General features: G+C 33.8%; 1 protein-coding gene across 1 annotated transcript in view; it reads right to left on the bottom strand.

Annotated features, from left to right (window-relative positions):
* Positions 1-1,232: 1,232 nt before the first annotated feature.
* The window catches only part of MFS3 (major facilitator superfamily transporter 3), a 37,632-nt gene continuing 13,480 nt past the window's right edge, over positions 1,233-25,384 (bottom strand). Inside the window, exons 2-11 of the mRNA XM_085953233.1 lie at positions 22,711-22,925; positions 10,755-10,839; positions 9,536-9,684; positions 9,246-9,393; positions 7,404-7,567; positions 6,869-7,018; positions 6,274-6,406; positions 5,662-5,817; positions 5,001-5,086; positions 1,233-2,846 (exon numbers count right to left, since the gene is read on the bottom strand). Coding sequence (XP_085809359.1) covers positions 2,676-2,846; positions 5,001-5,086; positions 5,662-5,817; positions 6,274-6,406; positions 6,869-7,018; positions 7,404-7,567; positions 9,246-9,393; positions 9,536-9,684; positions 10,755-10,839; positions 22,711-22,925 — 1,457 coding nt within the window. The 3' untranslated portion in view covers positions 1,233-2,675. The remainder of the gene's footprint in view (positions 2,847-5,000; positions 5,087-5,661; positions 5,818-6,273; positions 6,407-6,868; positions 7,019-7,403; positions 7,568-9,245; positions 9,394-9,535; positions 9,685-10,754; positions 10,840-22,710; positions 22,926-25,384) is intronic.

Here is a 25,384-nt window from a genome sequence, read left to right as displayed (position 1 = left end):
CTCGCGTCGGTTTGAAAATTAATGCGAAGAAAACCAACGTTTTGTGTAATAGTACCTGTCCTGATCCAGATTTCCCTCTGATTGGTGTTGGACAAAACATCGTGAGCGTCGACAGCTTCAAGTACCTGGGGGTACACATCACAGTATCACCGGCCTTCTTCGCGCTGAGGCGGAGATGGCAGACCGTGATAATGTCATGGCCAAAGAAGCGGGGGTGGGAGACAGAAACGCATGGTGTATGGTGTCGTTGCTAGTGGCGTCGCGAGCGGCCGTTTTCGGCAGACCGTGTCTGTGTTTTGGCGGGAGCGCGGATGAATTCGAATTTTTGAGGAGGCGGGCTCTGCTCGGCCGAGGGTTGCGAGAACCGCGAAGAGTGGACGTAGGCTGTGGTGTTTTGGGAAAGATGGTGGTTCGGTCCGCCCTTTTTGAGGTGGTCTCCTGTGGGAGACCTTCATCCGGTATCAACGGGAGATGGCATTCTGCAGAAAGAACTCGCTATTCGAATGGGAATGGCTGGAGCAACATTCAACTCGATGCTGAACTCGGTCAATAATACCGCCTATTCGACGCTTGCATTCTGACAGTGCTGCTTTACGGTAGCGAATCATGGCACCATACGAAGGCTCAGAGCAATCGTATACTTAGCTTCGAACACAGATGTTTGCGACGGATACTGGGTGTGCGGTGGTATGACTTTAGGAGCAACGAGGAGATAAGAGAACGCACCAAGCAGCCTCTCATCACGCTGAGAGTGAAGAGGCAACGTTGGACCTGGCTCGCCCACATGCTGCGGATGCTAGAAGAGAACCTCAACCTGGCTTGCCTGTTCTTCAAGCTGACCGGATTCCGGCGTCCTGGAAGGCCGCTAAATACTATCTATAGAGTGTATACGGCGGAGCTACGGGTTGCTGGTTTGACCTGGAATGAAGCAAGAAGACTGGCGAGCGACAAGGATTCTTGGAGGCACCGCGTGGTCTCTATATGCTAGGCAGATATGGCCGAAGAAGAAAGAAGACATAACGATAAAATCAAAAGTATTAATGAAATAACATTGTATTTTTTTTATCATATATTAATCAAGAGTATTGAAATTGAACAGTTCAGATATTAGTAACAACACAAGGACAAAGCATTTAAAATAAATTAACTAATCGCTACATAAAGATATCATACACATACAGTCATACAGTGAAATATTAAATACCACTTAATAAATTAATTTAATACTGCTCATGAACATCACAATTAATTTAGAAAAAAATATATTAAATATATTTTATTTTAGTACAGTAAATATATTACATAATGCACTGAGTCCTGAATATTACAATAATTCTGTAATTGTATGATAAACAATTTTTTATCATACAATTTTAATTATATTGATTTTATAATATTATGATAAGTACTTAAAACATTACTACGCTAGCAGATCTATTCCAATGTGACTCTTAACTCCGAAATCATTAAGAACCGTAATTAATGCTTCAATTATCATTCATTATTATCATGTTACGTGCAGTTACAGTAAACTGCTGCTACGGGAAAAATGTGTAATGTCGTTTTTCTCGGTATTTAAAAAGAAAATCAGACTGATGGGAGGCATCCTGTAGCAAATTGAACCTTTAAATTAAACGAACATTGTCAGTTAGCAAAAACTGCCGAAATCGCCAGAACAACAATGAGGTCACCTCATGAGGTGATAATTTAATCGCTGCTTGAAATGCTATAATGCATTCCAAGTGTTAATTATCTCGGGGTAGGTACGAAATGTCAAAATAACTTTTATTAATAGGGTCCCGTGGCCTGCTTTAATTAGATAGATACCAACAATAGTTCGAGGTGTCACGTTTTGTTGAGGAACAAATATCTCGCAGTACTCACATTGTGACAATAGCGCCACTGCCACGATGCATTTCAAGTTATTGTTGTCAATTTAACCACAAGCAAGATACAATGGCATGTTTATTGTAATACATATAAAGCAAACAATGAGGATAGTATATATTATTATACCATGGCATTGCAGCGATTTATTCATGTCCCATTATAACCTTTATAATTTTTTTCGTTGGATAAGTTTCATATCATGTATATAATTTCAAACTGACAGAATGTGTGCAGGACTTAGCAAGAGTGCATTACACAGTTGCGATTTAAGACAAACCAGAAAGGAGTTCACACAAAGCAGGTGTGACTTCATACAACATGACTACCAAATTCAAGATTCGCCTAACACCAAGCTAACAGTTATTTTGGATTACTGTCTTGCACCCAAAAACATCCGTAACACAGTGAAAATATTGTCTCGAATCCAGAAACATAACATACTTTGTTGTGGTATTACGTAGTTAGAATAGATCTGCTGCTAATTAATGTCATTAATCAGGTGCCCAGTGATTGCATCATTCCAATGGAAAAATAATTCAAATATTCGTTTCCTTATCCCTAAAATGTTTTGTTAAATGCCTCTTTTCTATATAATTAATTGCCTATTACACTTATATCCTATTTGCTTAATTAAACTATCTGTATATTCTGAGAAAATATACAGTCATTCGTATGCTATGTCAAATCGCTAACTCGATTAAAGTAATTACGGATGGTGATAATAGCTATCGTTTGACACGTAAGTGTGATTTTGCATATGTTTTAATTACAGCTGTCTCATCTCATTACGCTTTGAGTTGTTGCTTCTGTCTGAGTGGTTGATCCTCTGTCTTAGTGGATCCCAGCCTGTTCCAAGACTGCTCCTTTCCTGATCCAAACATACTGTACACGACAAATTCAACGATATAAAATCCAATTGTCACAAAAAATATTATTCTCCATGCGTGTATCGTTTGCTGAAAAAAAAAAAAAATCATTTGATGCTATCATTATTATTTATTACCCATGAGTTTATTATTGCATACTATATATTATAGTTCAGTCAAAACTTATATCAAAGGATTGAAGGTAAAAGTGTAAATGACCGGCATCACAGATCATTTCTTAAATATTATGTGTTTTTAGTTAATGGGTCTAAATGCCTAAAAGTGAAATACATATTGTTTTTTTGTAACTAGACAATAACCCTCTTTATAAAAACCCCCAGACATTAACATTTATTAGTTTTTCTTTGTTTTATTTACACATGGTCACTTCAAGTTTACAAATTCCAACATGGATAGTCGAAAAAATATAAATATAGGTATAAGTATTCAAATATTTTTTTATCAATTTTCTTTGGCAACAGTTTTGGCACACTCTGCGTATCAATAATTCACAAATATATATAAGTTACCATCACTTAAGAAATGTTTAGCAGAATTTCATGAAAATATTTTTTTTTGTCATAATTAATTTTGTCTACAGATATTTCAAATAGGGGGGGTCTGTGATTTTCGATGGATTGGTATGGTAAGGTCTGCATACAACTATACTCTACTAAATCTTAGAGGTACGTCGGTATGACCACATTACAAACACTCTAGTTCGTAAGCTGGCATGTGAGATGTTACGAGGGTGGGTCAATAAGTCCTTAGAAAAGCCGACAAGTGGCGCGACTAGTACTGTAAGCAGTTTGTTTTCATGCAGCGGCACTACCGATTCAGTATGCTGCGAAGTTTCAATCAGATTGGTCGGGTTGTTGTGTGTTTTTCGTACATTTAAAAAAAAAATTTGCTTGTGGAAAATGGAGAAAATTGAGTTTAGAGCTGTTATTAAACATTTTAATATAAAAGGGCTAACAGCAAAGGAAATAAAAAATGAGTTGGATTTAGTTCACGGCATATCTGCTCCTTCACTTGCAACTATTTATAACTGGTTAAATGAATTTAAACGTGGTCGTACATCAACAAAGGATGAACCACGCTCAGGACGTCCTGTAGAGGTGACTACACCAGAAATGATCAATAAAATCCACGATATGGTGTTAAGTGACCGAAGATTAAAGTTGAGTGAGATAATTGAGGTTACAGGGATCTCAAAAGGTAGCGTCATTTCTATTTTACATGACAAATTGGGCATGAAAAAAATTTCTGCAAGATGGGTGCCGCGTTTGCTCACAGTCGACAATAAACGCAATAGGGTGGTGGCCTCTAAAGCCCTGTTGTCGCTCATGCAACGCAATCCGGATGAATTTTTTCGTCGCTTTGTGACTGTAGATGAAACATGGATACACCACTATACTCCCGAGACGAAAGAACAGTCAAAGCAGTGGATTGCGAAGACAAACCATGTCCAAAGAAGGCGAAAACCGTAAAATCAGCTGGTAAGGTTATGGCTACTGTATTTTGGGATGCACGTGAAAATATTTTCGTTGACTATTTGGAAAAAGGAAAAACAATAACAGGGGATTATTATGCATCTTTATTGGACCAGCTAAAAAACGAAATTGAAGAAAAATGGCCTCATTTAAACAGGAAAAAAATCCTCTTTCATCAGAACAATGCCCGTGTTCACACATGTTTACGATCAATGGCTAAAATTGAAGAATTGAAGTTCGAATTGGTCGACCACCCACCGTATTCGCCAGATTTAGCCCCCAGTGACTTTTTCCTTTTCCCAAACTTAAAAAAATGGCTAAGTGGACAAGGTTTTTTTTCAAATGAAGAAGTCATCGATCGGACAAATGCTTATTTTGAGGACCTTCCGAAAACTTATTTTTCTGACGGTTTAAAAAAAATTGAGAAACGTCTAACCAAGTGTATTGAGCTCCAAGGAGATTATGTTGAGAAATAAAAAAAAAATACAAAAATAAAAACTGTTTTAATGCTTTTTTCTAAGGAATTATTGACCCACCCTCATATTATGAAGATGTACTTTACATTGCAGTGACATATTATGCTCCGGATGGCGTTCAAAGATTCCAACTTGTATTTAACTATATTGATATTATTAAGAAGAGGCTTTTTGAAAATTATGTATTTTTCTTGATAGATCAATTGTTTATGCTGTCTATTCTTAAAAATATTGAAGGCAGAATCAAATTGTATTTGATGAAAATTTTCACTTACATTTTTTTCAGTGATATATCCAACAAATACAGGGACTATTATTCCTGGTATAGTTGCCATTGTATTGGTAAGTGCCATCAAAGTTCCTAAAATATTGATAAAACAATTTATTAAACCATTTCTTTTATTCAACAAACAAATTACAAGATTTGAGAATGTGACATTCTATATATTGAACATTCATAACTTGAATACACTTCAGATAAATATCCCTACCAGAAAAAAACTCTGTAAGTTGTGATTTTACTACTACTATTACTACTTTAAAACTTTACTACTTTAAAAAAACTGTAAGTAAGTAGAGCGAGACCACAGTCGCGTTGAGCATTCTTTTGTGTTCCGTTGCACTCACTGGTGGAGCGGTTTCATCAAAGTGTTCTTCGCTCGCTGCCGAACTCTCTGGCTCTCTCTCTACATTCTTGTTCGTTTGGTCTAAATGCACCTTTAGGATCAGACATGGTAAAGAGAGGTGATTTTTTGCAATAAATTTGTGTTTAGTGCAGTAGAAATAGTGCCAAGTAAAAAATATTCTTATAAAAATATTGCAATGTCAAAAAATATTCCTCCATATGGCTGAAATAACTGAGAAATCTGACAATGACAATGATTAGAAAGGATAATGGTAATGGTTCCGGAGAATCAGGTATAAACTGTTACTCACCTGCAAAGTTTGGTGCAATATCGATATGATTCGAAAGAAATCCACAGAACATTCCTGCCATACTCGTAATTCCAACTGCCGTCAGTGCAATAGCAGATGATTGGTAAAAGCCGATGTAACACAATCCTAATAGACATAACGAAGGCACTATGGATGCTAAAATAATATTAGATACTTAGTACATAAATAAATAATTATCATGCATTTTATATTATGCAGAAAAGAACCAGTCCACATTCAACTCAAACTGAGATAATGAGGTTTAAAGTTTGAAACGCCATTTGAACTTATTCATTAAGTCAATTTATACATTTAAATGTGAAAGTTGGAGGATGAATGTTTAACAGACCTAGAATGGATTGGTTCTTGCGTGGAAAGAATAAATTCACATTACAAGAAGAGTAGTATTTTTTAAATTGATGTAACTTTTTAAAAAAAAAATTGATTTCATGAATTACTAAGCCTAAAGTGGGCTAGATCTGTTTTGAATATGAAAGAGAACGAAAAACTCATATTATGATTCCCATAGTCAACTGGTTTTTTTCGAATGTGTAGACTGGTTCCTTTGTAAATAACGCCAGCCAATTTGTTTTCATTGTATTAATGACTCACCTACTGAAGTACCGATTTGCCTGGATGTTGTAACCGTTATTTTATTCTTGATCCTCAAGTAATTCAATATCCGCCCAAAGGCCAAACTGAACATCCAAAGAGTTATAAATGGTGCTGATGTCAACAGGGCATTCTGAAATTATCATTTGGATGCATTTATGCAATTCTCAAACTGAAAATAAAGCATGTCTCTAGCAATCCCCATCGACCTGTCCATGTCTTTCACGTTTCTGATTTTCGACTACGACTCGGCAAAGTTGCTAACTGTACCTAAATTCATGTTGTGGAAAATCATGCTTCATTTAATCACAGAAAATCTCTATTCTGATTGATTGTATTGAATATATTTAAATGTTATGTATATATTAATGAAAACTGTGTATAAGGTCTTATATATTTAAGTGTAGGGACTTTGCACAGTCCAAGAATTCTATCATGACCGATAAATCGAGACTTGTTCACCACCCTAGCAACAATTCTACAAGAGTGGTCTACATGTTGTAGGGCTGACATAGCACTGGATCTAGGGAACTGTCACAAGTGAGGCTGAGTGTGACAGGGTGTACTACTATTATTTATTGTTTTTTTTATTTACCTCTGTTATAGTGAATTTTAGAACTTGTTTGAAGTAGAACGGAAGTTCTAAGAGAATCATGTACCAACCCCAGTTGGAACAAGTGTGGGCCACCAAAATTGCCAAAAATGCTGGAGATTGAAAAACAGATTTCCACGGCATTCGTAACCTCTGGAATGATGAAGAATAGTAAAATCATTTGAGCATTCAATTTTAATTGATTATTTCCACTGTATGTTGATATTACTAATAATGTTATCAGTTAAATCCTTAAATGAATAAAAAAAAATAAGATAGCATCTTTTTATAATTATTATTATTCAAAGGTTCAAGCTGTATTCAAGGTCAAGCAAAACTGTCAAACAAATAGGATAAGTACATAATATGCAATGGAATGTTTGTAAATGTTATCTTAAAAAAATATTTACTTTTCTTCTTTCTCTGAACACAAACCATACAACGTATTGAGAAATATGTATAATAAAGAATCAAACTATTAGATGAATTCAGAGCATAATTGAAGTATAGTAAAAAAGTGTATTGCGAAAGGCCTAACTTTGTTTTTCTTATAAGATGTTATACCGAGCCCCTTCATTATTAGGTCTCGTTCTTTTTGGTCAATGTAAGTTTGTTCTTGAGGGGAGTCCTGGACTAAGATCACCCAAAGAACGCACCAGATACAGGATAAGCCACCCATTACGTAAAACACATACTCCCAGCCTGAAATTAAAAAAGAAATCCATTTATATAACACTATTAAATAAATTTATTCATAATGATTCATTTATCTGCTACAAATAAGGCATAAATGTAAAATTAGCATCATATTAGTACCTATGTCTCAACAATTCAACATTAATTAATTATTGGTTATCGAAATGGGATTTTTATTACTGTCTACATATGGGCTAGTCAAAATTAAATTTGAAATAGTTATAGTCAATCTCAGCATTGCGGACAACATTCTTATCTTTAGAAGACAGGATGCAGAAGCTTACAAATGAAAGTCTTAACGTAGAAAGGTTTAAAGATATTTATGTCGAAACCAAAGTAATGATAAACTGCTTTGATGACACGCAGATGACGATGTATGACGAGATAGCGTCAATAGTATTTCAAAATTAAACATAAAGTGTTCATCCAATCTGTGCTATCAGTGCTCAGATCTACATGTGCCATTAATGTAAAAGAAATTAAAAAACTACATGGGGCACAGCGTGTTATAGAGAAGTGCATGAAAGATTACAGAAGAAACCAATGAATAAGAAAGTAAGTAACAGAGTTCATCAAACTGATAAAATGGACATGTCACTCAAAAAGTGAACAAATGCGGTCACACATTAGTACACAAAAGGCACTAAATGACCACAGCGATGCCCAATCGGTTCAATCACCTTAAGACCGGGCCTGTAATATGAGGCATATCAGTAGGTCTACATTTTAACAGCTAGTGATACGTCTTATATAGGGCTCGAAATAGACCGGAGCGCCGTTCCTGTTCGTGAAATTCTAAAAGATACCGTTCCGGCTCGTGGTTTCTTTAAAAATTGCGTTCCGTTTCATGTTATTGAGATAACATTGCATGTACCTATGTAGTTTTTAAAGTTTGTAAGAACTGATTCGTGGGAAAAAAATTTCGCATGCGGCGCTGATAAACCGTGTAGATATATTATTTATTAATGATTAGTTCTACAAGGTCTATAATATAATATAGGCTGTTCGGACTTCAGATGTGTTTTACAAAAAGGGTTATAGGTCCAGGACCTTAAATTAGTAGGTCTCCAGAACCTGAAAAATAATTTGAAATAACAAAAGAACCTTGCAGCGAAGGAATACACAAATGTACGAGCTTCTAGAATTTTGAAGATAAGAGCCCAATTCTAAAAAAAATTACGAAAAATAAGTGATTTTGCAAAAATGAGTAGGTAGCCATTTAAAAAAAAACTACATTTTAACGTTGTGTTGAGGGGGGGTAGTGTGTATCAGCGCAGAGCCCCTTCAAGTATTATTTTTGAATGATTATTCAGTGCTCCGGTTCGTAAGAGTTTCTATTTCGAGCACTGGTCTTATAAGACCAGTCGTTAGATGAAAATGATTTTACGGTGACATAATGAATCGAGAATATTAAAAACACTCAGCAGAATGCCCTAATTTTCTTTCGCCCCCTTCTCTCATTTAGTCATAGATGTTAAATAAATCCTTCTTGTATAGATATGTGTTCTATAAATATAAAAGGGAAGCAAAAAAAGGTGCCTTTAATTCTCAAACAAACTGTTCATGTTTTTTTTCTTCCATACAAAATGGCACTTAAATATGTCAAACTGATTTTTATAAGGAAATCACTGAAGGCTCCATCTGGAAGAAGATTCAACGGCTTCAAGTTTAGTTGAATTCTTACCAAATATTCTTAGCATATTGGTTCCAGTGAGATATGCTTTAGCACTGCCGAGGGCGGTGCCCATGTAGAACATAAAAGTCATTCTACCTCTCTCTTCAGGAAGAGCCCAACGTCCAACCATGCAATATAATGCAGGAAGGGCCATACCCTGTAATAGAAGTAACATACAATGTGAATCATCATAATGTCCAATAGAAAAGGTGCATGTGGACCTCCACAATTACTCATTATATTATAGTTTAAATAGAAATCACATTGAGAATATTAACAATAGTATGTATTTGCCTTACCCCACCAATTCCTTCGCATACTCTCATAATGATAACCGCACTATAATGAAGGTCGGCCATCACAGGAGTGAGAATAGTGCAAACAATGTTGATGATCACGCTTAAAAACATTATCCATTTTGCAGAATATATTTCTGCTAACCGACCACCTGGAAGGATTTAAATTCATTTTATTACAAAACACGACATTGCAAATTATACACTTAAGACGTCCAAAACTTGACATGAAAATATAAAAAAATATTATAATATCAATAAAAGATTACACATAAGTATACTGAAGAATAAAAATAAAGCATAATACGACAAACATATTCAAAATCATAAAAAGTACAAGGAAGTATATACCGAGTGTGCTAAAACTGTTAAAATACAACATATCTTACGAATTTTAAATAACATTCATGGACACTCACTTTCACGTAAGTGAAATAGGAATATCAGTAATTGAAGCAATTTGGTTGAACACAATAATTAGGTATTGCCTTACCAAATGAAGGTAAGTTCTGCACCTTGGGAAAAAAAACAACCAATGCCCCCGATTTCTAAGACAGTAATCAGAGTATGAACCGGAACCCTTGAGAACGCCGAACCAGAACCCCTTAAAAATGTGAAGGTTCTGGGAGAGTCTGTTGTTTTATTTTTAATAGTGACAGTAATACATATTTAATTCCATTATTATTGTTCATCGTTCACTCATGTTACAACCAATAATTATTATTGTTAAATATATATACCTATCTACTTATATTATTTTAAATATATTATGTTCCGGTGTAATATTTTATAAATGTTTTTTATTACCATGGTTTAATATCTAGAAATTGTGGTGCTCACTTGGTAAAGATATCTTGAAAAATAGTACACCTAATTTTTGAGTTTTGAAATCAATATAAAATATCTGTAATATACCTATAGGTCGGTAATTTTTTTTTTTTAAAGAACCAGAACAGTACCCCAGAACCAGGCCTGCTATTTTTGATTTTCTAGAATCGCGCAAAAAGCTTTTTGCCACACGCGTGCATACGGGGATTAAAATTCATTAGGCAGGTTCCTAATTATTTTACTGCAAACACTGTTTGTCAACGTTTTTGCCGTCGCTTTGTACTGCACCTGTACAGATTGATATATTCTACTACCTAAAATACATTATAAAGTGACTGCAGATATAATAATCATAATATTTCATACCTACAAAAACAAGTACCTAAATACATACCAGGAATTTGCGAGATGAAGTATCCCCAAAAATAACAGCTTAGCAGTGTTCCTTGCAGAGGTTCTGACCATGTGTATGGTCCGTCCTGAAACATTAAGGGGTAGATAATATGTAAAATATTATTAAAGTTAGTGCTAAAAATAAGATATACTTAATTAATAAGTTGATAAGCATACTCCCAAAGCCTGAGGTTAAGGTGATGTCTTTACTCAGCCTTTCTACCAGAAGCACCTAGTGGAGAAATATGAAGCGCTTGCAATTTGAGAAATTGACTTGATAATTTATAATTAATTAATAAATATGTAGGTATTTGCAAACATTAAAAAGATTTTTTTTTATTTTAAGTCAAAGATCTGCGATTTTAGAAAAAGTGTTATAAAATGTGAATTTTGTTTACGCCCCCATCTTATTATAACATATATTTTATGGTCATATTATATATATCGATTTTATAAAAATATAAATAAAATAACTTAAAATTCTTTTTATTTATATCAAATCTTATTTAAATACTAGCTGACCCGGCAAACGTTGTTCTGCCATATAAATTATTTCTAGTGAATATTTTGGTTGTTAAATAAAAAATAATGAATGTATCGTAAGTGTGTGGGGATGGGATCTATGACAGAAAGAGGAATGGAGCGCTGTAGACGATGACCGCCGATAAAAACAAAAAAACACCAACCATTCATTTTCTCAATTCAAAATGAGTAATGATGTTCATAATGAATGAATTACCTGTGACAGGATCTCGTTGCTTAATGTTTATGCAATATCCGTCTTGTCCCTACCAGAAAATTAGCGGATATTGGAGAGCGTCGTATGAACAGTGTGTGTCAGCGATGAACTCCAGATTATTGTTTCTTCTTAGAATCATGAATTCTCGCGTCGATGTGCGGTCGCCAACCATGATTCCAGCAATGTCGTAAAAAACAGGTGCATTGAATCGACGCACGTGCTCTCCAGCTGATGTTTTATCAGGATTGATGACAATAGCGTGATTGTCACTTTGCAATTCGTGCATGTGTGCTTTGAAGAATTTCAATATCTCATTGTGCTCATTCGATAGGGCGTCCAGTTCGCCGACGATACGCCTGGCATTAGGCGAATTGAGGTTATTGTAGCCGCAATGTGCATCCACACGATTGATGTCCTCACCGCCCATGAAGTAGATTTGTAAAAAAATATGTGGTTCGTTTGGCATTGGCAGCAATGAGCCTACTTTGTGGTATACTTGGCCTTTGATTTTGAACGTAGAATGGAATTGTTGACCATTTGCCGGAGTATTATGAACTATTTCTGTTGCTCCGAACGAAGTCATTTGGAAACATGAATTGAATGTGCGAATGGACTTCAGGAACAGGTTTGAATCTGGAACCGTGCCGATGAGCAAGCCGTTCAATGGTTCTGGTGGTATCTCAATTTCTGGTAGTTGCACTTTTCCTGATGTGCAACTCATGTTTGAATTTGAGCGCATGACAATGGAGACATTCTTTGTCCATAGCACCAATCAGCACTTTCGGATGAGCGGAATATTCAATATCTAGCTCGTACTCGAATGCGAGACGAAGAAATGAAGCGGATGTAAATGCTCGATGTACTTGTTGGCGTTGTCAATCATTTGCTCTGCGTGTGTTGACTACGAACCGGCGCGCTTGGCTCCGTTCCAATTGTCGTTGTTGATTTCGTTCAGCTCGTGCCTCTTGTGATTGAGATGCACGCAATTGCGACATGCTCACACGCACGTTTTTGTTATCTTGTTGGATTTGTTCGTCTGTTCTTTCTGCTCTACTATTTCGCATGTTTGTGGCTTTATTCGTTCGACGGCCAAAAATGGCCCCCTTGCGTCTTGCTGGCATTGTGCACTGTAATACACGCACACAAAAATAGATAAATTAAAATAAATCGTACAAAATTTTGCACGCACTGCGTTGTGATATGCCGAATGAAATGTCAAAATGACGTGACGCTTTTCTTGAATTCTTCTCGGACGTAGCGCCATCTGTCATTCAACAACATAAATAATTTCGTTCTGTTTGAAATACGAACGACGGTTAAATTTGTTAATACAAAAATAATAAAATCGCAATTAAAAAAATGGGAGGGTGGGGGTAGGAGGGTGAAAATTTGGGGTTATAGGTATTTTCTGATGCCAAATAATAAAAAAAATACAAAAAAAAATGTCAAAAAAATAAAAGAAAATTTTTTCTGGATAGAGATACCCTAATCACCTAGCGGTATGAAATATACTTGTTGACCTATTCTCATACCTAAAAAATATACATAAAAAAAAAATCATAAAAATCGGTCGAGCCATTTCGGAGGAGTGCGACCACAAACATCGTGACACGAGATTTTTATGTATATAGAGATGGTTACAATATTGAAGCTCGATTTGACACACATTTTATAGCTATAGTTTTTTTTCTAAATAGTAAGTTTATTGTTAAATAAAAAAAACATCGTTTTTAGATACGTATTGATTATTTTAAATATACGTACCTAACTAAAGTATGCGTATCTAGGTATTTTAGGTGCCTACAAGATTTAATAAATTAGCATAGAGCGTTAAGAATCTGTGGGCCTTATCTATACACAAAGCGTTATCGGCGGCTATCGACGGAAGTTTATCATATTGAGGTATTATAATTGTTACAATAAATTAGCCGTCAAAACTTTGAAAAAGAGTTCAGTGTATCATAAAATTCATAAATTTGTAATATAAATATTTATTTTGTTACATATTGATTACAAAAATTTAAAATATAATAATGAAAAGTTATTGCAACCAGCAAAGTTTCCATGTATACATTATAATATAGTTAAACCTAACAAGATAGAGAGTAAGAATAACATAAGTAAATATAAATAAATTACATAAGAAAATTACATGAGAAAAATGAAGAAGAATAATGAATAATTAATTATACACAAAAAAGTAACATTTTTTTAAAATATTTATATAAGTATGTATATCTATGTATACAACATTTTGGAGATAGCGCGTTTAAATGAAACAGGTGAGTTATTAAAATGATCAACGGTGGAGAAATATATATTGTAATTTAAACAAGAGCGCCGAATAAAAGATTTTTATGCATAATTAGAATCGCTACGACTGACATGGTGCAAAGTTTGGTTTCGCGTAAATCTTGATGGACAATGGAAACCCACCCTTTCGAGTAGGTTTGGCGAGTCAACGAAACTATTGATTACTTATTTTAAAAAGAAAATATTGATCAGATATAGAACGTCGACTTTCCAAAGACGGTACAATAAAAGGCAGTGGTCGAAATAGAATTAGATAAATCATAACAGTATATAAGCTTACATACATCTGCGGACTACATAATCAAATAGCCAACATTAATAATAAGTTGTCTCCATGACAAAACCGAAATGTAGAGACTGCAGAGGCCTTCACTCTGCGTGAAGATTGGTTGATTGCGATCTTTCATATTTTGTTCATTTAAAAAATCGGACTGCTATTCCTCATTTATATCAAGTACCCAAGGTACCTCGTAAATCTTATCATATTTATACCTAAATCCCCGTACATCATAATTATAATATATGCGTGCCTACTTATACACAATTATATTATGTTATAGAGTAATTTTATATTCGTAGAACATTACCAAGGTTGACCGAACGGCCGAGCAAACAACGATAGTGTTCGTTGAAATCACCTGTCAGTCCTGTCACTATTTTTTGGATTCAAAAATGCTGTATTGATTACGTAATTACATTGATTTATCTACTTACATATTTACAGAAGAAATCATTCATATTATAGGTATTAAAGGATTCTCAATCTTTTTAATATCGTGACGATTGACGACCACTAATTATTGTATGTACGCCAGTCGCCAGCTCGAATATACTTTTTCACGAAAATTCACCACAAAACTCTGTGATTATAAGGATAATAAATAAGGAGCGCGGTAAGTTTCCAACTATAAAAAGATTATAAACATACCACATTACCGTGAGGTTCGATATATTTGACGCGAAACAAGACGTAGTCGGACGGGCTCTGAGTGAGAGCAAGCTATACAATATTGTTGATGTAAGTAGGTACAGTCGATGATAGCTACCGTTACAATAATCACATTTGCCTTGTCTAATTCCTGCGCGTGAGAAGAAATCGTATCTGTGCATATTCATGGACAACAATCGCACCGTGAGTGTAAAACCAACGCATCTACAAAAGACATATTATGGATATATTAGAGTTTGAAGTCTTCGTTTTGTTAGGAGGAATAGAGTTTCTAAAAAAACCGTAATATTTGGTTTATATCTACCTACATTATATTGCATGTTCTTTCAGTTAGTTCACTTTTAAATTATCAAGTTCACGACTTTTGCAGTTGTTTTGCATTTAATCTCAAAATTGAAAAATTTGCAGATGCCTTGGTTTTGCACTCACGGTGCGTACTGATTCCACTATAATGACTTCTATAGTGTGGTAATGTGGAGTGGTAGCTCTGCTTTACAATGTATTGGGTAGGTATTAATAATATATAATGTTGAATTATAATTATGTCAAATATATTATACCATAACATTATACGATAAATATATAGATTTGGCCAATCCCAAAATTAGTTGGTTCTCCGTTCTATAAATGATTAAATTGGGGTTCGGATTTTTAACAAATTGATGTGTTAGGCAAAAAATAGGGTAGGTGTTGGCTAAGGCCGACTACAGACAGGCCGGGGCACTGCACTGCGAATTACGATGGTAGTGCTAGTTATTGATTATTTTTAATGCAATGTGGTAATTGCACAGTAAAGTACCTACCTAAATGAAGAAAATAAATATGATATAATTGCATCAGAGTAAAACAATGCGATTTTGGAAGGTTTTTATTTTTTTAAATTATTTTACGACACATCTAAAATCTGCTCCAACCCACCACTTTGGACAACGCTGGTTCGACTATTTCGAGAGCTGGTATCAAAGTGCGAGTTGCAGTTACTATGATGACTTGAATAATATTTGTACTTATATGATTTTATATGACTACCAATATTTTCTCAATATTATATTGATTAAAAAAATGTGTTCATGTAACATTACAAGTAAACAGTTCAACAGTCACATGCTTAAATTAAAATGATACAAAATGGAAACTTAATGCTAAAAATAGTCTATCTATCATCTATGTAAGTATATTCTATTAGTAAAATCAGTGACGTCCCGTGGAAGTAGGCAGGCATGTAGGGCAACATCAAAATTCAAAAACATAGTAGAAGTCGGTATTTTGAGACTGATAAGACACTGAATAAAATTCAAAAGTTTATAATAATAATAATAACTCTCATATTCCTAGAAATGTATGTATCTATCTACTGTCGAACAAGATCTTCTTGTCAACGTGTTAATACTGTGAACTAATAAGCCCCTCCTACTTTTAACCGCACTTCGACTGCAACGGCTTCCGGGATCGACGAGTTGTCCACCTGTTAAAACTGTGAACTAACAAAGCCCTCCTATTTAGTTAATCGCACTTCGACTACAGCGACTTTCGGTTATCGCCTAGATCTTCTTGTCGGACAGTACCTACCTATATTTATTTAGGTACCTACCTACTTGAAGCATTGAATTATTTTATTGAATTAATAAATGTACGTACCTACGTACCTATATTTTTACAAATAATTTTATTATCAAACAAAAATAATGTGTATTAAGTCAAAAAATGTAATCAATTTCTCCTTAGCATAGTAAAAAAAATGGAAAATAGCTCCTAAACGTTAAATAACATTTTTCTTCCACACAAATCTTGAAACATTTAATTCAGGACATTGATTGTTTTTTCAATTGACAATACAAAATAGTTCAGTAGAATATTCCTTGACACGTGATAGTAATTAATTAATATAGCCTAGAGATAAAAATGCGTGGTCAACTCAATTGAAATCAATTCTCAGTGTAAATATATCTACTTGTAAACGCATTTAAAAATTAAATGTGCGACATGTTTTATGTTGTTGTAAACGTAAACACTAGTAGTTGCCAACGACAAAATAGGCCGCCATCCAGTACCCAAGTTGTACATCATCCGGGACGCCATAGACTAATTATTGAGGGACGCAGAATGTCCCGGAATTTAGAAGCCACCGAATAAAACATACAAAAAATGAAAACACCGTAAATTTGCTCAAATAGTAAACAAAAGTCGCATACGGCGTTAAATTTATTAGAAACTATTAACATTATTAAAAGATAATATGTGCCTATACTATGCAATTTGATGTGATAGGTACAGCGCTCGAAATGGACAAATTTACGAACCGGAGCACTCGACAGTTTTCTGAAGATTTTTAGATAGTAAAGTTATCAAAGTTTATGTGTTTTTTTTCATAAAAATAAGTGTGTTAGATTTTCTATTATATGGCCTATTCATCTCAGACGGTCAAATTATTTATTCCACGAGACGGAGCGATAATTTTACCGATTTCACGAACAGGAACGGCGCTCCGGTGCGTTCCGATCCATTTCGAGCCCTGGATAGGTAATTTATGATGATTGTGATTGACATAATTAAATGATAATGCATGTGTGGAATTTTATTTTATAATTATTCTTAGTGTGTTTTCTGACTAATAAAAATTACTATTTATCTAACTAATACGGCGAAGGATCGCATCTTGGCTACCACAAAAGTGAGTCGCGATCAAAACGTATAGGTAGTATGATAACTCAATAATTCAAGTGTATTTACTTAAACATACAGAAAATACGTGGAATACCATTATTTTACCTCGCGGAACTCTTTAGTCCCGTGGAATATCATTTGGGGACCATTACTATTAGGACATCACACTGCGCTTGCCCGCTTCGGGTTGTGGGGGCCATGAATAATAATGAACACAAAAAATGGCACCCATTATGTGTGTCTTAAAATCGGAATTCCACCTGAGTGATGTTAATATTTGTGGAGTTTACCAACTTATCCATACTTCATGCATTTTTTAAATTATTTCAAAAATGATAACAGAAATAACGTAGGTATAAGGCTTTTTTTCTATTTATAGTCGAAATTATTTGTAATGGAATGTATACCTACTACAATATTATTCGTCTGTGAATTATTATCAGTCATTTTCGAAAGATACCTAACATTATAATTCATTTTTCCCCTTTCCATTGGCCGAGGCGTAGTAAAGAACAAAATGCTTTCCCCCGTATCGATTTTTATTTTAATGGTGTTGACTCAATGTGTAAAAGCCTCGTAATTTTAACTTTTATTTCCTCAGGTTTCATTAATAATTAATGATGCCCTCGATGGCAATATTTATCTACTGATGAAAGTGGCTCATCGACTACGATAGGAAAATCCATACAACACAGTCACTGATAAAATTCCACGTTATTGAATATCATTAGGTAACACACGTGGGCTTAATTACTTACAAACTCTATCAATGTAGTCTTATCTAATTACATTTTTACATCGAATATTAAACATTGGTAAAACTGGATTATAATCAGTCAGATATTGGCAAAATCATGTTTTTACAATAGCAGCGTGTGTTCAATTACCCGAGTAACAAAACCACACTTTTTGATGAGTAGATTTATTGATAATATTGATAAGGTTTCTGATAATAGTGATAATAAATAATATGAATGCCAATTTTTTTAAACATATGAGTAAGTACCTATATTATATTAGGTAAATAAGTAGGTATCATTGGTAAATACTCGATTAAGTATAGTAAAATTAATATAATTGGTTTATTTATTTATAAAATAATATTTAAGTATATAGTGGTGCAGGGTTACAATGATTAGAAATAGTATGTACCTACCTAAACAGTGTGCAATATTTCACATTTTATAAATATAATGAATCGTATACTTATGTTATTTTTTCTGTTATGAGATTATTGAAAACATGGCCCCCACATCCTGAAGCGGGCCCCAAGGCTATGATCGATGTCGGCCCCCCTACCAATCGCCAAGGTTAAAGGCAGTGTGACGCTCTACGGTGGTGTTTTCCAAAAGGGCGTTCACGGTCGAATTAAGGGTATTTAGTGTATTTTTAATACTTACAACCACTTGAATTATGGAGTTAATATCAAGTAATCACACAATTAAAAATTCCATCGCACAATCACATATTTAAAAATATAATCATTATTAAAGGAAAATGGCGACTTTTTTTACTATTAGAGAAAATTTGTGCCCCCCATGAGCCCGGGCCCCCAGGCTAGAGCCCTATCAGCCCCCCCCCCCCTTGTGGGGGCCATGATTGAAAGTATTTAGCGAACGCATGATACATGGTTAATTTGGTACAATCTACAAATATTAACATCGCCCAGTTGGTATTCCGATTTTATGACACACGCAATGACTGCCATTGTTTTATGTTAATTATGTATTGTAATAATTATTAGTTATTACTTACTCGACTGCAGTCATAAACGGTTTTACACAAATTTTACATGATTTTTCAAGTAAATAATAATGCCGACGTGTAGTATTATTAGCTGCTTGTTTACTTATCGTGACGGATTGTCTTTCAATACGCGCTTAAAATAAAATTATCATAGAAGTAGTGTGAAGTTCTCTGGAAATAAACCTACAATGCGGTCACTTGAAACTAATTTCATATTATGTTAACCATTGGCCTTTTTTACTTCAATTTCGTACATTTAAGTTCTATCTTTATAGACGAAGGTTTTCAACATGTTTACTTATTACGTACGTAGGTATTGTTGTTTAATTTAATAAAACGCATTTTCAACAGTTGAAAATGTCCATCTGAGGCAGACGAAACCGGTCCTAATTTATTGATTAAAAGTGGAATAAGTACTACAAAAAAATGTGTTTTATTAAATTAAATAACAATACAATGCAGTTCCACCATGAATTGACAGTTAACAAAATAAAAGAAATTAGTCGGTAGGTATTATATACATAGAAAATTATCGTAGAACTCCGGATGTGAGCTCGTGGAACCCTGGTTTGACTATAATACTGTGAGTACTGTGACTATGACCAGCGCTCGGAATGGAGCGGAACGCCCCGGAGCGCCGTTCCTGTTCGTGGGATTTCCAAGGATGGCGTTCCTGTTCGTTAAAACCTCTAAAATGGCGTACCGGTTCGTAAAATATCCGACGGACAGCGAGTCGTCTAGTAAAATCCTCAAGCGTCATACTTAACATTACGTTCCAGGTTAGATTTAAAATTTACAAAAATGAATTGATAGGTACAAAGGTACAAAAACATAAATATTTTTTTTTATTAAAAAATAATTTTACTGGTTTAGAACCACTGAATTTTCTATGACCCGTACATAATGTACTTGAGTTTTTTTGAAATAGTGATAGAGTAAATGTAAGACAACGCATTTGAGAACTAACCTTTTTCAAGACAATACTGTTTTCAACGAATTTGGCATTGAATGCACTAATAGACAGACCCTTTTGCGTCAATGGTGATAAAACAATAAAATTGTATACAAAGAAATGCACTGGGTAAGATTTATTGCATTGTCGCACGCATGTATGGGACAATAATTATTTTGAAAAAAAGGTTTTTATGATTGTAAGGAAATGTGGAAGCTATTTTACATTGGAATGTAGATTTACTGTAGTATTAATTTATAAAACGAGAAACTATTTTTTTTCAATTTCATACATATTATTTTAATACAGTTAAGGTTAAGGTACATGCCTAAATATAGTGAGTTAATAACGTAAAACAGGGCTCGAAATGGACCGAAACGCACCGGTGCGCCGTTCCGGTTCAAGAAATCGGCAAAGTTATTGATCTGTCTCGTAGAAAAAATAATTTGACGTCTGAGCGAGATAATATTTAATAAAAAATTAACACTTTTAACTATGTTTTAACTATGTATGTTAATATTTTCGGTAAATTACCGAGCGCTCCGGTTCGTGACATTTTCTATTTCGAGCGCTGACGTAAAAGTTATAATGCACACTGGAACTTTTAAATTTTTAAATGAAACACATTAAATACATATATTATCTTTACTGTATAAATGACATAATTAATTTGTTAAATATTGCACAAAAAGAACATAGTAAAAATAGTGTGAATAAAACTACGTGCCCTACCTAAGTATCTACCGAGATAGGCATACTATATCTGTCCTACCGAGGGTTGAAATTCTTGAGCACGTTTATGATCAATACGGCAGTAGTAGGCAATTGTTTTTTGTAATGAAACTTTAAATTTTGTATCGAGGCAACCATAATTGACCGAATTGTCCATTTATCATATTACGAGTATTATGTTAACGAAATTTACATGGGTTTGACGCGTTCATAGTTTTTGTATTTCATAATGCAATCGGGGTCGTTCATTGGTCGTTTATCAATGTTAAGTTGTATGCAGCCAATGATAAGCGTTTTCATCAGAGGAAGCGACAAAATTAGACTCCTTATTTTTCCAAATTTAATCATTTTAAGTTGTGTTTTTTTGGTTTCCCATTACCTAACCGGTAACCCCCATGCTTTGCTGCTCTACACTAATTTATTTTTTATATTTCTTACATTATTGATGTATTGATAAAGTTCAGCGGAAATACTTTGCAGTGAAAAACTAAGTAGGTACCAAGAGAGATGGAATAAAATAAGGGAGGCCTTCATCCAGCACTGGATCGACCAAGGTTGATGGGTTGGGTTCTAAATAATTATTATTGCATACATGAAAAAACCTAACTATTGCAGCTGCTTTGCTAAATTTTTTGATTTCCGAAAAACTTGTGCTCTGACATCGTTTAAAAACTCTTTGTAGGTACTTAATAGCTTAAATTGTTGTTTAATAATTTCTTAGGGGGTAAAATATTTCATATTAAATAGTAAATGTGACTGTGACCAGAATCTACGTATTCGCTGTTTTACCTACCTACTCAACGTTACGGAATCGCCAGATAATAATTATTTATCGTAATCTATTATAATATTTTACATTGAGTGACAAAAAAAAGTCATTACCTCATATATTTTTATTGTTTTAATTTTATTTGGATATTTTTCGGGTTGAATGAACTGTGTCTTTGATGGTTAAATATTTAAATAAATCAATCAGAATCCAATGGGATAAATATATGAAAAATATATAACAATTTCTATAACATTGGAAACCTATTAGAATAAATTATCCTACATGTCCACATGATGTAAATATTTTTTTTCTAATAATATGTACCTGCACTTCTGAGGTTGTTTAAAATGATTCATATTTAATAAAGAATGCTACATTTGTAAATCTTGCGTATTACATATTTTTTAAATTAATTTATTAAAAACCATGCCCTTGCTTTTTGGTATACCTACGATGGATTTTAATTTGATTAAAAAATAGTTTACCTTAATCAAAATATTTCGAATTTACGAAAAATCAGAGCTTTGAAAAAAGCCGCATGTATTTTGTTTAAGCCGAAGTATCTTCACTCATATTTCTATCCACTCTTAGTTGCATATTTTTATTCAAACTGCTAACGAAACCAATGGGAAATTGTGATTAGTTTGTCTATTATTTCATGTATTTTATTAATGTTTCCCACTCCAATTAGATTCATATACGTTTAGTTATTTATATTTGTATAATTATTAATGTATTTTTAAGAAAACGATTTCGTAAACTAAAATGACTCTATATTTGTGTGTTACCACTAATTGTTATAGCCGATAACGTATTGGGCGAAGATGATGATGAAAAAAATACATCATGTAAAACTAAAAGTTATTTTTATGTTACAGATATTATTATATCTAATATCACACATTTTTGGAAAATTGTCGAGCGTTCCTGTTCGTGAAATTTTCCATTTCGAGCACTGACTATGACTATATACTGTGTAGACTGTAGTGAGTAGAATAGACAGAATCAGTGGCGGTTTTACATAATGAGCGCTTGGCTAAAGATCGCAGGTGTGTATATCACATAAATAATATTAGTTTTTATTACCTACCACTTGAATTGTATCTGTAGAGTTGTCGATTATTGATGCCAGCTGGTTATCCGTGGGTTCTTCGCCGATGCTTATAATCTGGCCATCCACAGTGATGATGGCTGTGTGATTGAGCATGCCGACCAGAGCAACTGAAAGATTCACCTTCAATCCGTAAATTACTCCCATTCCGATCGAACCCAGAACTGCAAGTTTGAAACGGGCAGGCAACCATTCTGAAAAAAAATCACAATGCATCTATAAAGCGGCTGTTATTCAAATTCGAGGCACTATTATTTATTGTCTCCATTTTTTGTCTCTTGTTAAATGAGGATGCTAACGCAATGTTTAATTCAAAGCCTTTTCATCGAATCATGAGTCAATATTGTTTCCTGGTCGGTTTGAGTTGAGTTGAAAAATGGAAAGTGAGACTAAAAAACAGTGCTCGACTCAAAGATGTCGAAGAAAACCATCTTGTATATAGACGGAGCCGAAACATATGAAAGTGAGGCACTCAGGGATCTCTAATTTTCATACAAACTCTGGAAACATTGTTATCATTTATATTTTTGTGAGTATATTATTAAAATGGCATTTACACGAAACTGGAACTTGTTTCAGTTTCTTGCGATTTTATAGGAAAATAACAAAAGGCTGGATAAAGATTCAAGATCTTTGGCCCGACTTGATTCTTGACTGATATTTTTATTTTAGGAACGGACAAAATGTTTTTTTTTTTTTAAAAACCTAAAAATATCATCGCATTCAAAAAAATACCGGTCACGTATTTTACTCAGAAATATTTCATGACCCTAGCCTTTATTTCTACACTCCATCGTGCTTTTATATGGTTTATTTTTATTAGATGGTTTGTCAATAGTGAATACACCATTAAAGTGAGTATTTGAATGGGATATGTACCTAATTATTAATTATTGACTACCTGTATGCAGAAATAGTAAAATTAAATATATTACCTTGAAATATATATCTAAATAATTACATCTACATATACCTATATCATAATTTCATAATATATAATATCTACGTAATTACAAATAATTACTAATATTGCTTTATAATTGAATGTCATACCCACAATAATTACTCGTAATGGTTGACCATTATCCACTATGTCATATTTACAATTTGAAAGCAATGGGTGTATATATTTTACAGCACTGTTTCCCAAATTGTTTACACCTGTAGATCTGTTAAAATAGAAGATAGATACTTACCTATTTTTCGCGGACTCTTGACACAAAATAAAACTATTATTTATATAATATTTTGTGTATTAGTTTTTAAATCTTATATTATAACATAACTGATAGACACACTATTATCGCACTCTTTGGAAAAGGACACTTCGTACCCTTGTGGCACAGCCTCACAGGTTCCGTCGTCGTGACCGGCCCTCCATCACCCTACATCGGTGCTACAAAAGCGATCTACGCGCTGCAGGTTTGACTTGTAATTGCCCTATGCCCCAATGCGGGGTCGTGACAGGGTAATCGAAGAAAGAAGAAGAAGACATATTATAATAAGCTGATTTTGAATACTTACAAAAAATATGTATATAATATCATGAAAAAATATTAATGGAAACAATCAGAAACCGATCAGCAAATAAATGTGTACTAATATTAGAACTTTTTAAATTTTATAAAAGCAATATTTACTTTTTAAAAAATAGTGCGAAATCTATTGCTGCATGTTTGCTATAATAGTTGATAATCGTGACTTCAGTGGGCTTTTGGAGAGACGAATGATGTGTTGACTGCATTTACTGCATTCGGTTTCTCCGTTTCGTTTATTATACTGACATGGCAGAAAAAGTCTTGAGTCGAAAATGCAGACAATAATTTTAAAATTTACATAATGGTTTTGTAACTAGCAGGTAGCTATTATTATTCCAGTGATGTCTAAAACTGAGACCATGTTTGTTTTGTTTTTATGTCTGGACATCAGAATGGCATCAGAAGACGACTCGATAAGGTTTCCCCTTTCTCTAGTATTAAGTGTTCATGAATTATTGGCGTGTTAGGGATGTATTAATCTATAGCTGACTATCTTTACTATTATCTACATTTTTAGGATACTAGCGATTAAAATTTTGAACTAACGCCTTTAAATGTTGACCTATTATAATATTTAAAATGACTTTTCAGTTGACGTCAGCAGCAATTAAAAATTCTTGCAAAAGTCAAAATATTTCTAAATCTTCCTCTATACGCGACTATCCCAAAGTATTAAAATTGCTATACATAATATTAAGTATATATATTTTTTTTGAATGACGATTTGCTTGAAATTTTTGGCAGATGCATTTTTAAATGGACGACAACTATTTGCGGACCGGAAGAAATTTTCTGCGGATCGCCGGTTGAGAAACACTGTTTTACAGCATTCATATTTAGGTACAAAACGTATATAATATTTACTACTAGAATTCAAAAACATAAAAAATTGCTGGCTTTTAAATTAATTAATTATGGCTCTATACCACTAATGACTGCGATTCGTTCAATTAACTAAATTCAGAGATCATAAAAAAGCATAGTGTATTAGGTAAATAAATTACAATGGGTTAAAACACATGTAATATAAAATGTACATATGTAGGAAGACATCATATTTGCAACAATCTTCAGCGGCCTATCACCATATTTTATATAAAATGGGAAAGTAAGCC

Source organism: Rhyacophila brunnea, unplaced genomic scaffold, assembly GCF_057557595.1.
Source record: "Rhyacophila brunnea isolate RB1 unplaced genomic scaffold, BYU_Rbru_1.0 scaffold_3, whole genome shotgun sequence".
Taxonomy (NCBI): Eukaryota; Metazoa; Arthropoda; class Insecta; order Trichoptera; family Rhyacophilidae; genus Rhyacophila; species Rhyacophila brunnea.
The sequence above is the reverse complement of the archived record's forward strand: the minus strand, read 5'-3'. Positions and strand labels throughout refer to the sequence as shown.